The sequence below is a fragment of the Pseudophryne corroboree genome, chromosome 3 (genome assembly GCF_028390025.1).
Source record: "Pseudophryne corroboree isolate aPseCor3 chromosome 3, aPseCor3.hap2, whole genome shotgun sequence".
NCBI classification, from domain to species: domain Eukaryota; kingdom Metazoa; phylum Chordata; class Amphibia; order Anura; family Myobatrachidae; genus Pseudophryne; species Pseudophryne corroboree.
In genome coordinates this window covers 22,628,577-22,645,630 of record NC_086446.1, presented here as the reverse complement: position 1 = coordinate 22,645,630, position 17,054 = coordinate 22,628,577, and the positions used below count along the sequence as shown (strand labels likewise).

At 45.7% G+C, this 17,054-nt stretch overlaps 2 protein-coding genes across 2 annotated transcripts in view; one reads left to right on the top strand and one right to left on the bottom strand.

Annotated features, from left to right (window-relative positions):
* LOC135054558 (zinc finger protein 551-like) overlaps positions 1-12,620 on the top strand; it is a 68,959-nt gene extending 56,339 nt beyond the window's left edge. The window contains exons 5-6 of the mRNA XM_063957712.1: positions 2,575-3,925; positions 9,014-12,620. Of these exons, the coding sequence (XP_063813782.1) occupies positions 2,575-3,925; positions 9,014-10,305 (2,643 nt within the window). The 3' untranslated portion in view covers positions 10,306-12,620. The remainder of the gene's footprint in view (positions 1-2,574; positions 3,926-9,013) is intronic.
* The window catches only part of LOC135057085 (uncharacterized), a 653,135-nt gene that overhangs the window by 324,824 nt on the left and 311,257 nt on the right, over positions 1-17,054 (bottom strand).

Here is a 17,054-nt window from a genome sequence, read left to right as displayed (position 1 = left end):
CAGTGTTCATGGATGCACTGGCAATTCCATGGAACTTTTTTGGCTGCCATACGTGTTCCCTCCAGCGTCACTCCTGCCCAGGGTACTGCGGAAGTTCAATCAAGAAAGAGCAATACTACTTCTAGTCACTCCAGCGTGGCCCAGATGGCATTGGTTCTTAGACCTGCAGGGTCTGTCAACAGAGCGCCCTCTTCTACTTCCTCAACGCCCAGACCTCCTCGTTCAGTGCCCCATGTGTCTAACTGGACCTGGCCAGACTGGCTTTGACAGCATGGCTCTTGAAGCTTCACTCCTGAGGGCCAAGGGATTCTCTGAGGCGGTCATTCAAATTATGTTGAAAGCCCGTAAACCGGCTTCTGCACGGATTTATCATAGAGTCTGGAATTCTTACTTCGCCTGGTGTGCTGTTAAGAATTATGATGAATATACTTTCAAATCTTCCAGACTTTTGGTTTTTCTGCAACAGGGCCTGGGCTTAGGCCTTCGTCTGCCCTCCCTCAAGGTTCATATTTCTGCCTTGGTGTGGTTTCAGAGAAAATTTGCGTCTCTCCCTGACATTCATACTTTCACTCAGGGTGTTTTACGGATTCAGCCTCCCATGTCCCTCCGGTAGCTCCATGGGATCTGTATGTTGTTTTGAATGCCCTGCAAGAGTCTCCATTTGAACCTCTTGAGTCTGTGGACCTTCAATTTCTAAAGCTTAAGGTCGTGTTTTTGCAAGGAGGGTGTCGGACTTAGGCGCTTTGTCCTGTCGTCCACCCTTTCTGATTTTTCACCATGACCGGGCAGTCCTTAGAACTCACCCTGTTTATCTACCTAAGGTGGTATCATCTTTTCATCTTAACCAAGAGATTGTGGTTCCGACCTTTATCTCTTCCGATTTGTCTTCCATAGAGCGGTCTTTGGATGTAGTAGGGGCTCTCCATATTTACGTAGAGAGGACTGTTGGACCTTCTTGGGCAGCCCGCTGAGACGTGTCCGCAGAACAATTGTGCAAGGTGGCTACGTGGTCCTTTGTGAACATGTTCATCAGGTTTTATGCCTTTGATACTCCCCCCCCCCCCCCCCCCCTCCCAGGATGCTTCCATTGGATACTGGGTTCTGGTACCCGCTACTGGTGATCATTCCGAGTTGTTCACTCGCTAGCAGTTTTTAGCAGCCGTGCAAACGCTATGCCGCCTCCCACTGGGAGTGTATTTTAGCTTAGCAGAAGTGCGAAAGAAAGGATCGCAGAGCGGCTACAAAGTTTTTCAGACCATTCAATTCCTGTTTTGACGTCACAAACACTCCCTGCGTTCACCCAGCCACGCCTGTGCTTTTTCTGGCACGCCTGCACTTTTCCGAGGGTCTGCGACTCCAGGTCGACAACAAAAAGGTCGACGCCAATTGGTCAACGCCAATTGGTCGACACACCTTAGGTCGACATGACCAAAAGGTCGACATGGACAAAGGGTCAACAGGAACAAGGTCGACATGGAAAAAGGTCAACATGAGTTTTTTATGGGGGTTTTTGGTGTCGTTTTCTTCGTAGAGTGACCGGGAACCCCAATTAGTGCACCGCTTCGCTCGCCATACTTTGGGCATGGTGCCTTCGCTCCGCTTCGCTCGGCACAAATTACCATTCCGGTAGTAGTCCACGTGGAGCGTTAAGTATGAAAAGATTCCAAAAAAGAAAAAAATTGTGAAAAACTCATGTCGACCTTTTTCTATGTCGACATTCTGTCCATGTTGACCAATTGGCGACGACCTAAGGTGTGTCAACCTTTTTGTTGTCGACCTGGAGTCCGGACACCCTTTTCCGAACACTCCCTGAAAACGGTCAGTCGACACCTGGAAACGCCCACTTCATGTCAATCACTCTGCGGCAGCCAGTGCAACTGAAAAGCATCGCTAGACCCTGTGTGAAACTACAACAATCGTTGTAATAGTATGTCGCGCGTGCGCCACATACGAAGAAGTGCTGTTTTTTTGCCTCAGCGCTGCACAGCGAACGAATGCAGCTAGCTATCAACTCGGAATGACCCCCACAGTGCGTCCCCTCCCATGAGGAACTGCTTTAGGACATCCCTGATGTTATTCCCTTTGGAATACCAGTGTACCCCGCTGAAGAAAAGGAGATTTATGGTAGACTTACCATAGTTAAATCTCTTTCTGCGAGGTACACTGGATTCCACAGGGTGCCTACCCTGACGCAATTAGCTTCTATGGGTTTGCATGGCATTAGCCGCTGGTCTCTTCTCCTTTCGTGAGAATGTGGTTCTATGTGACTAACATCTACCGTCTCTCTTTTGCCTGCTACTGCATTGGACTGGTTAATGAAATTGAGCTCCAGTGCCTGGAGGCGGGGTTATAGAGGAGGCGGTGCAATGCATCCTGGGAACAGTCAAAGCTTTAGCCTGTTGGTGCCTTGGCTCAAGATCCAACTCTACACCCCAATGTTATTCCCTGTGGAATCCAGTGTACCTTGCAAAGATTTAACTATGGTACGTCTACCATAAATCTCCTTATCCTGACATTATGTTTAAATGTATTTAATCAGACATAATTAATGTGTTGTTTTTGTGAGTTATTTAGGGTGGAAAACTTACTGATATAAAGGCAGACGATACAGAGGGAGAAGAGACGTATGTGACTGATATGAAGGAAGAAGATAAAGAGGGAGAAGAAGAGACGTATGTGACTGATATGAAGGTAGAAGATATAGAGGGAGAAGAAGAGACGTATGTGACTGATATGAAGGCAGAAGATATAGAGGGAGAAGAAGAGACGCATGTGACTGATATGAAGGCAGAAGATATAGAGGGAGAAGAAGAGACGTATGTGACTGATATGAAGGAAGAAGATATAGAGGGAGAAGAAGAGACGTATGTGACTGATATGAAGGCAGAAGATATAGAGGGAGAAGAAGAAACGTATGTGACTGATATGAAGGCAGAAGATATAGAGGGAGAAGAAGAGACGTATGTGACTGATATGAAGGCAGAAGATATACAGGGAGAAGAACAGATGCATGTGACTGTTATGAAGGCAGAAGATACAGAGGGAGAAGAAGAGACGCATGTGACTGATATGAAGGCAGAAGATATAGAGGGAGAAGAAGAGACCTATGTGACTGATATGAAGGCAGAAGATACAGAGGGAGAAGAAGAGACGCATGTGACTGATATGAAGGCAGAAGATATAGAGGGAGAAGAAGCGACGTATGTGACTATGAAGACAGAAGATATAGAGGGAGAAGAAGAGACGTATGTGACTGATATGAAGACAGAAGATATAGAGGGAGAAGAAGAGACGTATGTGACTGATATGAAGGCAGAAGATACAGAGGGAGAAGAAGAGACGTATGTAACTGATATGAAGGCAGAAGATATACAGGGAGAAGAACAGATGCATGTGACTGTTATGAAGGCAGAAGATACAGAGGGAGAAGAAGAGACGCATGTGACTGATATGAAGGCAGAAGATATAGAGGGAGAAGAAGAGACCTATGTGACTGATATGAAGGCAGAAGATACAGAGGGAGAAGAAGAGACGCATGTGACTGATATGAAGGCAGAAGATATAGAGGGAGAAGAAGAGACGTATGTGACTATGAAGACAGAAGATATAGAGGGAGAAGAAGAGACGTATGTGACTGATATGAAGACAGAAGATATAGAGGGAGAAGAAGAGACGTATGTGACTGATATGAAGGCAGAAGATACAGAGGGAGAAGAAGAGACGTATGTAACTGATATGAAGGCAGAAGATATAGAGGGAGAAGAAGAGACGTATGTGACTGATATGAAGGTAGAAGATACAGAGGGAGAAGAAGAGACGCATGTGACTGATATGAAGGCAGAAGATATAGAGGGAGAAGAAGAGACGTATGTGAGGATTGATCAGCAGTGTAAGGAGGATGAAATCCCTACAGATATCAGCATAGGTGAGTAATAAACACTCATTACAGATAAGATTCACATATTCTCCTGATAATTGAAATGTTTCTGCCCAGTGTTACAGTTGGAAGCTTCTTGCCACTATTAGACTCCGGCACTCCTCGTCACATCATGTCACTATGGCCCTCATTCCGAGTTGATCGCTCGCTAACTGCTTTTAGCAGCAGTGCAAACGCTAGGCCGCCGCCCTCTGGGAGTGTATCTTCGCTTAGGAGAAGTGCGAACGAAAGGATAGCAGTTCTGCTATAAAATATTTTCATGCAGTTTCTGAGCAGCTCGAAACTTACTCCTAGCTAGCGATGACTTCAGACTGTTCAGTTCCTGTTTTGACGTCACAAACACGCCCTGCGTTCGGCCAGCCACTTCCCCGTTTCACCAGCCACTCCTGCGTTTTTATCAGGCACGCCTGCATTTTTACACACACTCCCTGAAAGCGCTCAGTTTCCGCCCAGAAACACCCACTTCCTGTCAATCACTCACTGATCAGCAGTGCGATTGAAAAGCGTCACTAGACCTTGTGTGAAAGTACGACGCGCGTGCGCACCATACGCATGCGCAGAAGTGCCGCTTTTTCAACTAATTGCCGTGCTGCGAACGAAAGCAGCTAGCGATAAACTCGGAAGGAGGGCCTATGTGTTACCAGCCCAGTGATCAGACCAGTCTCCTCCCCACACTGTCTGGTGTATCTCATACATCAGGAGCCATCAGCCCCTATTATACTCCTGCTCTCCCCCTCACATCATGTCACTGTGTGTTACCAGCCCAGAGATCTGACCAGTCTCCTCCCCACACTCTCTGGTGTATCTCGTACATCAGGAGCCATCAGCACCTATTATACTCCTGCTCTCCCCCTCACATCATGTCACTGTGTGCTACCAGCCCAGAGATCTGACCAGTCTCCTCCCCACACTCTCTGGTGTATCTCGTACATCAGGAGCCATCAGCCCCTATTATACTCCTGCTCTCCCCTTACATCATGTCACTGTGTGTTACCAGCCCAGAGATCTGACCAGTCTCCTCCCCACACTCTCTGGTGTATCTCATACATCAGGAGCCATCAGCCCCTATTATACTCCTGCTCTCCCCCTCACATCATGTCACTGTGTTACCAGCCCAGAGATCTGACCAGTCTCCTCCCCACACTCTCTGGTGTATCTCATACATCAGGAGCCATCAGCCCCTATTATACTCCTGCTCTCCCCCTCACATCATGTCACTGTGTGTTACCAGCCCAGAGATCTGACCAGTCTCCTCCCCACACTCTCTGGTGTATCTCATACATCAGGAGCCATCAGCCCCTATTATACTCCTGCTCTCCCCCTCACATCATGTCACTGTGTTACCAGCCCAGAGATCTGACCAGTCTCCTCCCCACACCCTCTGGTGTATCTCATACATCAGGATCCATCAGCCCCTATTATACTCCTGCTCTCCCCCTCACATCATGTCACTGTGTGTTACCAGCCCAGAGATCTGACCAGTCTCCTCCCCACACTCTCTGGTGTATCTCATACATCAGGAGCCATCAGCCCCTATTATACTCCTGCTCTCCCCCTCACATCATGTCACTGTGTGTTACCAGCCCAGAGATCTGACCAGTCTCCTCCCCACACTCTCTGGTGTATCTCATACATCAGGAGCCATCAGCCCCTATTATACTCCTGCTCTCCCCCTCACATCATGTCACTGTGTGCTACCAGCCCAGAGATCTGACCAGTCTCCTCCCCACACTCTCTGGTGTATCTCATACATCAGGAGCCATCAGCCCCTATTATACTCCTGCTCTCCCCCTCACATCATGTCACTGTGTTACCAGCCCAGAGATCTGACCAGTCTCCTCCCCACACTCTCTGGTGTATCTCATACATCAGGAGCCATCAGCCCCTATTATACTCCTGCTCTCCCCCTCACATCATGTCACTGTGTGCTACCAGCCCAGAGATCTGACCAGTCTCTTCACCACACTCTCTGGTGTATCTCATACATCAGGATCAATCAGCCCCTATTATACTCCTGCTCTCCCCTCACATCATGTCACTGTGTGCTACCAGCCCAGAGATCTGACCAGTCTCCTCCCCACACTCTCTGGTGTATCTCATACATCAGGAGCCATCAGCCCCTATTATACTCCTGCTCTCCCCCTCACATCATGTCACTGTGTTACCAGCCCAGAGATCTGACCAGTCTCCTCCCCACACTCTCTGGTGTATCTCATACATCAGGATCCATCAGCCCCTATTATACTCCTGCTCTCCCCCTCACATCATGTCACTGTGTGTTACCAGCCCAGAGATCTGACCAGTCTCCTCCCCACACTCTCTGGTGTATCTCATACATCAGGAGCCATCAGCCCCTATTATACTCCTGCTCTCCCCCTCACATCATGTCACTGTGTGTTACCAGCCCAGAGATCTGACCAGTCTCCTCCCCACACTCTCTGGTGTATCTCATACATCAGGAGCCATCAGCCCCTATTATACTCCTGCTCTCCCCCTCACATCATGTCACTGTGTGTTACCAGCCCAGAGATCTGACCAGTCTCCTCCCCACACTCTCTGGTGTATCTCATACATCAGGAACCATCAGCCCCTATTATACTCCTGCTCTTCTCCTCACATCATGTCACTGTGCGTTACCAGCCCAGAGATCTGATGCTACAGTTTGCTGCAGAAGGCCAGTCGCAACCGGCTGGCAGCATGTCCATGGTTGATCAGTCAATTACCGTCAATGCTTTTCCTCTGCTTTAGGTGGAACAACATGTTCTATCCATTGCAACATGCATATTCCCTATGCCAAGCACTGGGAAGCAGACTTCATCAACAGGCAAATATTTTACCCATGGGCATGGTCACCACATCTGGAGGTCTTTCAAATGCTACTGACCTATACTGGCAACATAATGTAACATAATGGTATCTCGTTTGAACCACATGGTGCAGGACTTCTGCTTCAGGACAAGGTTTCTACTGTCCTTTTTGGTGGACTCCCTGTCGGTTCCTTGGGCCTTTCATCTGATTTATCCGTTCCTTCTGTTAGCAATGCTTCTGCAAGTTCTCCAGAATGTAACAAGAAAGGGTGTGTCAGTGATTCTCGTAGCACAGGTCCACCCCAGGTGACCTTAGTACATGGATGCCCATTGTGGTGCCTGCCTCTAATATCTGGTCTCTTAGTCAGGGCTCTTTTATCACCAGTGTTGACCGGTGCTGGATTTAACTGAATAGCTTTTGAAGCCCACATACTAAAGGCTTAGGGATTAAGGTGTCTTTCAAGACCATAGTTTACTGTGTCTGGCTTTAACGGCATGGCTTTTGGACCTTAGATCTTTAAAGTCTTCTGACAGGGTCATTCACAATATACTCAATGCAGTGGGAGGGTGGGTGTGTAGTGAGCATGTAAGGTACAGGAAGGGAAGGTGCCGGTGGGTGTAGCAAGCAGAGGGAGGTTGTCAGGAGCAGAATGTGTGGGTGTAGGTAGCGAAGATAAACACTTACTACTTACGGGCGGGCCGCGGGCATCAGCCATGGACACACACACACTGACCGCGCTGGCAGCATTTCAAACGTAGCGCTGGCCGCCAGCCAGTCAGAACTGGCAGTCCGGCAGCCAATCAGGGGCCGCGCCTGCTGCCGCTTCCCTGATTGGCTGCCGGTCTGCCAGCTCTGATTGGCTGGCGGCCGGCACTACGTTTGAAATTATGCCAGCGTGGTCAGTATGTGTGTGTCCATAGCTGATGTAACTCCCTCGCTGACAGCCGGACAGCGCTGAGCTATAGTGCTCATCGCTGTCCAGAAAAACTGCGCATTCGCACTCTAATACCGTGAATCCCGGGATTGGAGGCTCCAATCCTGGGATTCAAATCCCGGCATTTTTGGGCCCAATTCCCGGGATCCCGCGATTGGCCTCCCTAATTGTGACCGGGACGGGACCGTATACAAGGTGGGCTCTGTACATTCAATGGACATTGTCCGGGCTTTGTGGATCTATGTTCGTAAGTCCCAAGATTTGCACTGGATGGATGATCTGCTGATTCTGTATGATGTTTGCCAATGAGGCTGCCTGGCTCCTAAGCAGAGCATTGCCAGATGGTTAGCATTGCCAGGTTTACCTTGTAGCATGTCTGCCTGTTCCTGACCCTGCTGGGGCACATAACAAGAGATGTTGCTAGGTTGGCGTGGCACAGAGCCTCAGACAAGGAGCTGCCACCTGATCGCCAGTGCACCCCTTACCAGATGTTACCGGTTCTGGTATACCAGAGATGCCGGCTTTCCCTTTACACTCTTTGTGGTATATTTACTAAGGTGCAGTTTTTTTTAGAAGTGGAGATATTGCCCATAGCAACCAATCAGATTCTTCCTATTATCTTCTAGAAGCAGCTAGATAAATGTTAAGTAAAATCTGGTTGCTATGGGCAACATGTCCACTTGTAAAAAAACCAGCACCTTAGTAAATATACTCCTTTGTTTCTGTTCTGTACTTTTATTGTTCCCCTTGATAGGATTGTTCTTCTCATTCCAAAGCCGTGTTGTTCTCCTCTCCCCCCGGTTCTGTTCTTCTCTTCCCCCAGGTTCTGTTCTTCTCTCCCCCCCCCCCCCCCCCCCCGGTTCTACTCTCCTCTCCCCCCGGTTCTATTCTCCTCTCCCCCCGGTTCTCTTCTCTCCCCCCGGTTCTATTCTCCTCTCCCTCCCGGTTCTGTTCTCCTCTTCTCCCCCCCCCGGTTCTGTTCTCCTCTCCCCCCTGGTTCTATTCTCCTCTCCCCCCCGGTTCTGTTCTCCTTTTCTGTCTTTAGGGGCTTTAATATCACCCAGGAAGTCTTCAGGGTATATAGGGGGAGGAGGCTGAGATTTACACCTTTCTTAATATGCACAGTACCCAATACTTTAGTATCCCCCAATGGACTAAGAGAAAAGGATATAACTTACATAAATACCGTTATCTTACTTAATGTAAATTTATCATTGTAATAAAGTGTCTAATTTGCATATTTAAATTAAACAACTGAATAACTGGCACTCACAAATAATATGTAATGGGATGGGGGGGAGACACCGATATTTATATATTTATTTTATTTCCAGCAGATGGGCACAGAAGCAGTAATACCTCGGAGGGAGATCTCATTTTGTCTCCAGACTGTAAAACAGAAGAACGCTTTACACAAAATTCTCAAGAAGACTGCGTTACCCTAACTATACGTCCAGTGCTTCACTGTGCAGATAAATCACCTGATACATCTAATCCTGAGGATGGTTCTTCAGATAACCCAGATATCGCTACACATAGTACAGCTCATACAGGTGCTGAATGTTTTACACACAAAACAGATCTTGTTATACATCAGAGATGTCACACAAGTGAGAAGCCATTTCCATGTTCTGAGTGTGGGAAATGTTTTGCTAAGAAATCAGTTCTTGTTAGACATCAGAGACGTCACACAGGGGAGAAGCCATTTTCATGTTCTGAGTGTGGGAAATGTTATAGTGAGAAATCACGTCTTGTTACACATCAGAGAAGTCACACAGGTGAGAGACCATTTTCTTGTTCTGAGTGTTGGAAATGTTTTACACAAATATCACATCTTATTATACATCAGAGAAGTCACACAGGTGAGAGGCCATATCCATGTTCCGTGTGTGAGAAATGTTTTGCACACAAATCACATCTTGTTAGACATCAGAGAATTCACACAGGTGAGAAGCCATTTCCATGTTCCAAGTGTCAGAAATGTTTTAGAAACAAATCAACTCTTGTTAGACATCAGAAAAGTCACACAGGTGAGAAGCCATTTCCATGTGTTAAATGTGAGAAATGTTTTGCATGTAAATCAGATGTTTTTATACATCAGAAAACTCATACAGGTGAGAAGCCATTTGCATGTTTAGAGTGTGGGAAATGTTTTAGAGAGAAATCAGGTCTTGTTACACATCAAAGAAGTCACACAGGTGAGAAACCATTTTCATGTTCTGAGTGTGGGAAATGGTTTAGTCAGAAATCATGTCTTGTTACACATCAGAGAAGTCACACAGGTGAAAAACCGTTTTCATGTTCTGAGTGTGGGAAATGTTTTACACAGATATCACATCTTATTATACATCAGAGACTTCACACAGGTGAGAAACCATTTTCATGTTCTGAGTGTGGGAAATGTTTTAGTGAGAAATCACGTCTTGTTACACATCAGAGAAGTCACACAGGTGAGAAACCATTTTCTTGTTCTGAGTGTGGGAAATGTTTTACACAAATATCACATCTTACTATACATCAGAGAAGTCACACAGGTGAGAAACCATTTCCATGTTCCGTGTGTGGGAAATGTTTTGCACACAAATCACATCTTGTTAGACATCAGATAATTCACACAAGTGAGTAGCCATTTCCATGTTACAAGTGTAGGGAATGTTTTAGAAACAAATCAAATCTTGTTAGACATCAGAAAACTCATACCGGTGAGAAGACATTTTTTGGGGTCTGAGTGTGGGAAATGTTTTACACAGAAATCAGACCTTGTTCCACATCATAGAACTCACACATGTGAGAAGCCATTTCGATGCAATGAGTGTGGAAAATATTTTACACATACATCAAGTCTTATTAAACATCAGAAAACTCACACGGGGGAAAAACCATTTCCATGCGCTGAGTGTGGGAAATGTTTTACAGATAAATCACAACTTGTTATACATGAAAGAATTCACACAGGGGAAAAACCATAGCCGTGCTCTGAGTGTGGGAAATGTTTTACAAAGAAATCACTTCCTATTATACATGAGAGACATCACACAGCTCACCTGTATAATAGGAAGTGATTTCCATGTTCTGAGTGTGGGAAATGTTTTACACAGAAATCCGACCTTGTTACACATAAGAGTAACTCGTTGACACGTAAATCAACTCTTTACAAAGCATCAGAGACATCACACAGGTGAGAAACCATTTCCATGCTCTGAGTGTGGGAAATGTTTTACAAATAAATCATCTCTTACTAAGCATCAAACGTTTTGTGTATAAATCAGATCTTGTTAAATACCAGAGAAGTCACACAAGTGAAAACCATTGTAATTCGCACATTCTGACACTGGTAAATGTTTAAAATACAATTGCAATAAAATAAATTTCTATGAGATTATGGCCACCATTCATTGTTTGCTGCTCTTTAAATATTAAAGTTTATATTATTAATATTAATGATGAATAGGCATAAATAAACGTGAATGTCCACCTCTGTACAGAATCTGCCGCATCTATGTGGTCTCTCTGTCCCCTTCTGCCCACTTGTGAAAATACGTAGCTGTCCTCACTATCTCCCTGCATTTGTACCAGCGCTGTCCTTGTGTGAGAGATCCGTATTACATCAGACAGATCTTTGCATGTGCTCACCTCTGAATAGCCGCAATTACACCTACACTCCAACGTCACTTTCCTCACACTCCGCAGCAAGCAGAGATGCGTCTGACTCGCCCCTAATTGCTCAGAGTTGCACGTGGCTGCACCGACGCATGTACGGCTGCTAAACGTCACCGGATCTGATTGCAGATGGATTGTTTTGTGCAAGTCTGAGTCACAGCCAGAGTGTACACAGAGGTTGGAATCAAGGTGATCAACAAAATCAGTGATGGAGGTAACATCCCCGTCCCAAACAAAAAACAAGTCGTCTATGTTCTAACAATTTTGTTATAAAGTTTACTAGCACGTGTAGTGATCATAGTATTATCTGGATGTAACACTTTATATTAGAGATAATGAGATATGCACTTCTACATATGTGAAAAGTGTAGATTGTAATGAATGCCTGAATTCTAAGAGTTGCCTTCACAATAATTGGAAAATAAATATTCCTCCGGGACAGTTTCTACGACTACAGAGGAACTGTTCTAGAAGAGAGGGATTCCTAGAAGAATCCAATAGTATGTATAGATCCTTCACGGAACAAGGCTACCCGAGTGAACTCTTGGATAAGAGGTTTTAGAAGTCGATAGATCATCTCTTTTGAATAATACAATAAGAGGGGATTTAAAATAAAGAAAAAATTAGAAAAGATGGAATTATGTCTTTTGTCACCCAGTATAATTAAGATCTAGAGAATTGTAGAAAGTTACTAAGACTTGATAAGGTACTGGCCCCAGTTTCAGATAAAAAAGGGAAGGTTATCTTTAGCAGATTAAAAAAATGTTAAACAAAAATTGTCGCTCCCCCATCGGGAGTTGAGACTTTGATTTCATTTTTGCTTAGGTCCCCTAACGACATTCATCCTTAGTGCTCTTACTTATTTTGCCCCAGGTTGCCTTCCCTTGGTCACTGGGGATGGGGTCCATGTCCACTCACTTTTGCAGGTTATTGCCATGTTTCTAAACTGTTGGATTCACTCCTTGTTTCTGACAATGGTTTTGGTGTTCTTGGTAATCAGTAGATCTGGTTTTTCTCCTGTGTCTGGCTCTCTGTGCTCCGTGGTTATCGTCTTCTTCCTCTCCTTCTTCCTCATATTATCTCTTCTTTATTTTCCACTCTCTTTTCCATCTTTCCCCTTTTCTTTTTTCCTGGTTCTTAATTTCTTTGACATATTAAAATTGCATCTCATGTACAATGTCAGTTTATTCCCTTGTACCATGTATCATGCTTTATACTATTGTTGGATATCTACGCTTCACCATTTATTCTCTGTATGGTTCTGTTTGATGCTTTGCAATAAAAACTACTCTTAAAAAAAATTTGGCATCTGGTATGTTTCAGGGTAGACAAATTGGACCTACTAAAAGTATAGAAAATACTCTTACATAGTTGCCACCAAAACCAAAAGGATTTTTTCTCTTAAATCCATGGGGATTACTGGGATGGTGTTCTACAGTGGGGTATAGATGGGGTCCTGGAGCCGGTGCACTTAAACATTTATATACAGAGTGTGTGTACTGGCTCCTCCCCTCTATGCCCCTCCCATCAGACCAGTTTTAGATAAAGTGCCCTCAGAGCCGGTCGCACTCTGGAGGGCTCCAGAGTTTTTCATTTCAATTTTATTTTCATTTATTTCTGATTTAGCTTGGGACTACCTGTCTGCCATGCTGGAGCTTTGGGGGGGACCTATTCCCATGTAACTGAGAGGTTGGTGCCCAGGTCCTCTGCTGCCGGCGGAGGGCTTGCCTTGGAGTCCCCATGCAGCCCGCCGCTACACCCTTAAGAAGCTGAAGGCTGCGGGAGTCACGGGCGGGTAGGTGTATGGGTCATTGGGTCGACCACACTTAGGTCGATAGTCATTAAGTCGACCACTATTGGTCGACATGCAGTATATCAACAGGGTTTCCAGGTCGACATGGTCTGTAGGTCAACATGTACTAGGTCGACATGACAAAAGGTCGACATGAGTTTTCCCCCTTTTTTTGGTGGTGTTTTCTTCATAGAGTGACCGGGAACCCCAATTAGTGCAGCATGTCCCCTCGCATGGCTCGCTTCGCTCGCCATGCTTCGTGCAAGGTGCCTCGCGTTCCCAATTGTTGTCCATGTGGATCGTAAAGTATGAAAAAGTAAAAGAAAATTTGACATGCCGACAGGGACCATGTGGACCTAGAAACCCTGTCGACCAACTGCATGTCAACCAATAGGGGTCATCCTAATGACCGTAGCCTAGTGGCAGCGCAGGAGTTACAAGTATCCTCCCCTCAGTGAGGGTGTCTGCGGCACGGTGCATAGAAAGCCGGGTTACACAGGAACAGCGGTAATACTGCTCACGTTGCATGATGGAAGTGGGGGGCGGAGCTTCTTACTGGCGTTCTCTCATAGAGAAGCGCCATTTCAAACCTGTTACAGCGGAGAGAGCAAGATTGAAAGTAATTGGTATATATATATACTGTATATATTAACTGTCAATCCTGGTCTCTCAGTTAACAGATTCTGGGGAATATACTGCCTTGCTTACTAGCTTTGAGGGAAGGGTAATGGCTTCTCATAGCTCTCGCCTTTCATACATTTCTATTGGCTGTGTCTGCTGTTTATTCTTTCTCTGTGTGAGTGAAATATGGGAGAATGACAGGCGGCGGTGCTGCATCCAAAGGCTCACAGAAGCTGTTCACTTGCAAGCGTTGTGGTAGCAAGTTTGCACAGTCCTCTGCAGAGATTTCATTTAATTGTATTGTGAGCAGTGTATGAAGGTTTCTGCATCAGTCAGCCAGTGAGGCACATAGACTGACACCAGGCTGGATGACGGTTCTTACTGGAGTGATCTTTCTTGAGAACTGGCTGCTGCCAGGAAAGACAGAGAGGCCCTTCACGCTCAACCTACAAAAGCGCCAGAACCAGTATATGGGTATAGGCTCTTAAAAAGTCTATGGAAAGTATTGCCTCAGCCATGGGGCAGATAAAACAGGGACCTCCTCACCAACCTCAATTAGTATCAAAGAAGCGCCTCCTCCCAGCGGTATTACAATCTAATGAATCAGACCTTGATATGCCGCGCCTGGAGGAAGGTGAATTTGAGGTGGACAATGAAAATGTCCAAATTGAGGAAGCTTCTAACACTTCTCAGGGCATAGAGGCTCTCATTATTGCTGTAAAAGTGATTTTACAGATTTCTGATAGAGGAAGCACCTGCACAACCTTCTTTTTTAGTAAACCTCTGAAATCCGCAACTACTTTTCCTGTATCACCTGAATTAGTCAATTCCAAGAGGTATGGTTACACCCGGATAAGAAGTTTTAGATCCCTAAAAGGATTTTAACTTCTTTTACTTTCCCTCCTGATAGTAGAAAACTCTGAAAGAATCCACCTCCTGTAGACCCATCAGTTTCTCGTTTCTCAAAGAAAATCTTACTTCTGGTTCCAGGGGTTACCTCACTTAAGGAATCTTCTGACCGAAAGATAGAGAATACTCTAAAATCCATCTATACAGCGGCAGGAGTGGCTCTCCGCTTTAAACTTTCTCCAGTCCTCATTGTTTGAACCGTTGGAAACATCCGACTTAAAATATCTCACGTGGAAGACAGTAACTCTTTTGGCTCTAGCATCAGTACGAAGAGTCTCGGAATTGGGGGCCCTGTCCTGCAAGGCCCCTTATATCATTTTCCATGCGGATAGAGCGGAACTTCGTACTCGACAGCAGTTTTTGCCAAAGGTCGTTTAGTCTTTTCATATTAACCAGCCAATAGTGGTCCCGGTCATTGCAGATACTGTACTTCAGCTACTCCTAAATCTCTTGATGTTGTGCGAGTGCTCCAGATCTACATTAGGAGAATGACGTCGGACTCCCTGTTTGTGTTGCATGATATTTCCAAAATTGGCTGGCCAGCTTCAAAGCAGACTATTGCTCACTGGATTAAGCCTACCATCACTCAAGCCTACGCTGCCTCCTCGTTACCATTGCCATTCTCTTTTACGGCTCATTCCACCCGTTCGGTGGGCCCCTCTTGAGTGGCTGCTCGAGAGGACTCTGTCTTACAGTTATGTCGGGCTGCTGTTTGGTCGGGTACCAACACTTTTGTCAAATTCTATCAGTTTGATACCTTGGCCGCATTCGACATTCAGTTTGGACGCTCAGTTTTACAGGGACCTCATCACAATCCCATCCGTGTTGGGAGCTCTGGGACATCCCCACTGTAGAACACCATCCCAGTATCTCCTATGGATGTAAGAGCAAATGGGATTTTGGTACTCACCGCTAAATCCTTTTCTCAGAGTCCATAGGGGATACTGGGCACCCACCCTGTGCTTTATTCCCTGTTACATGGTTATGGTTGTATGTTAAGGTGTTTGGGTCAGAGTGATTCTGTCTTCACCTCTGTTCTGGTTTTTTATTTTTTTGTTCATTCCATCTTCTTGTTATCTATTCTTCCTCCTCTCCAGTTATGTTCCATCTTCTTCGGGCACAGTTTTTCTAGAACTGGTCTGATGGGAGGGGGCATAGATGGGAGGAGCCGGTACACACACTCTGTTTGAAAATTTAAAGTGCAACGGCTCCAGGACCCTGTCTATACCCCACTGTAGAACACAATCCCCTATGGACTTACCTGTGAGTACCAAAATCCCATTTTAAATGTGGCCAAACAGGGTGTCTGACTTGTGAACACATGGAACATAGAAGTAATACTATAATTTCCTTTTCAGATAAAAGTATACATCCTATAGAAAACTTTATAAATTACCAATCCATTTATGTGATTTATGTGCGGACATGTAATTGTGGAATACAGTATGTCGGATGTCTGACACGTAGTTTAAATGTTTGGTTCTTAGAACATAGAAGGTGTATTTTGAAGGGGATCAAGACGCATAACCTACTATCCTGTCCAAAGGGTAACCTTAAAAATCTAAAAGTTAAGGTCATAGAACATATAAAAGTAATTACAAGAGGTGGCGATAGGTACCGCTAGCTAGGTAGAAAAGAAGCCTTTAGGATTTTTAAATTAGGCACACAAGTACCAAGTGGCCCAAATCATACCATCAAACTAAATAATATATGAAGGTGAGGAGTCTATATGAATGTTCCCGACACTCTAGGTCCATAGGGGTCAGAGAAATAGAGAAACTATTATAATGAGAGATGACTAACTATAAGCCCTTAAGATGGGCGCTTATAATAGTCCAGACACTGATCGGAGGGTAAATAATTATAGTACATCTGTTTAACGTTATTTTGTGTGGTTTGACAGGAAGTAATAGGAGATTATTATATTTGGTATATGGTGACTGGTTTTATATAGGGGGGAATAATTGATATAGTCAGTATATTAATATCTCCAGTCTGGGGCGTGGCCTGGAGGCTGACTGGAGTGGCAGCATGATCGGGGAGCTCCGTAAAAACTAAGGAGAATTTCCCCCTGTCCCCCCCCCCCCCCCGTTCCCTACGAGTACCCTAATACAGCCCCTGTATCAACGGAGGCCCCTCACAGTGGTGGACTTGTGCCGTGGAGTCGGGGAGCCGGTATACTGGCTCCTGCGGATTGCGGCCTGTCCGCCGCCCTGGAGCCGGGCCTTGATTTTGGACCAGCACTGCCTACCACCCTGTCTGTAGAGGGCCCCTGTCCTAGACCCGCGGCCGGAGCCCCTCACTTGGCGGCTAAGATCTGCGGAAGGAAGGAGAGCCCGGCTGGACACGGATGCGGGAGGCCCAGAGTCCCGGCGGCGGTGGCCATCTTGGAG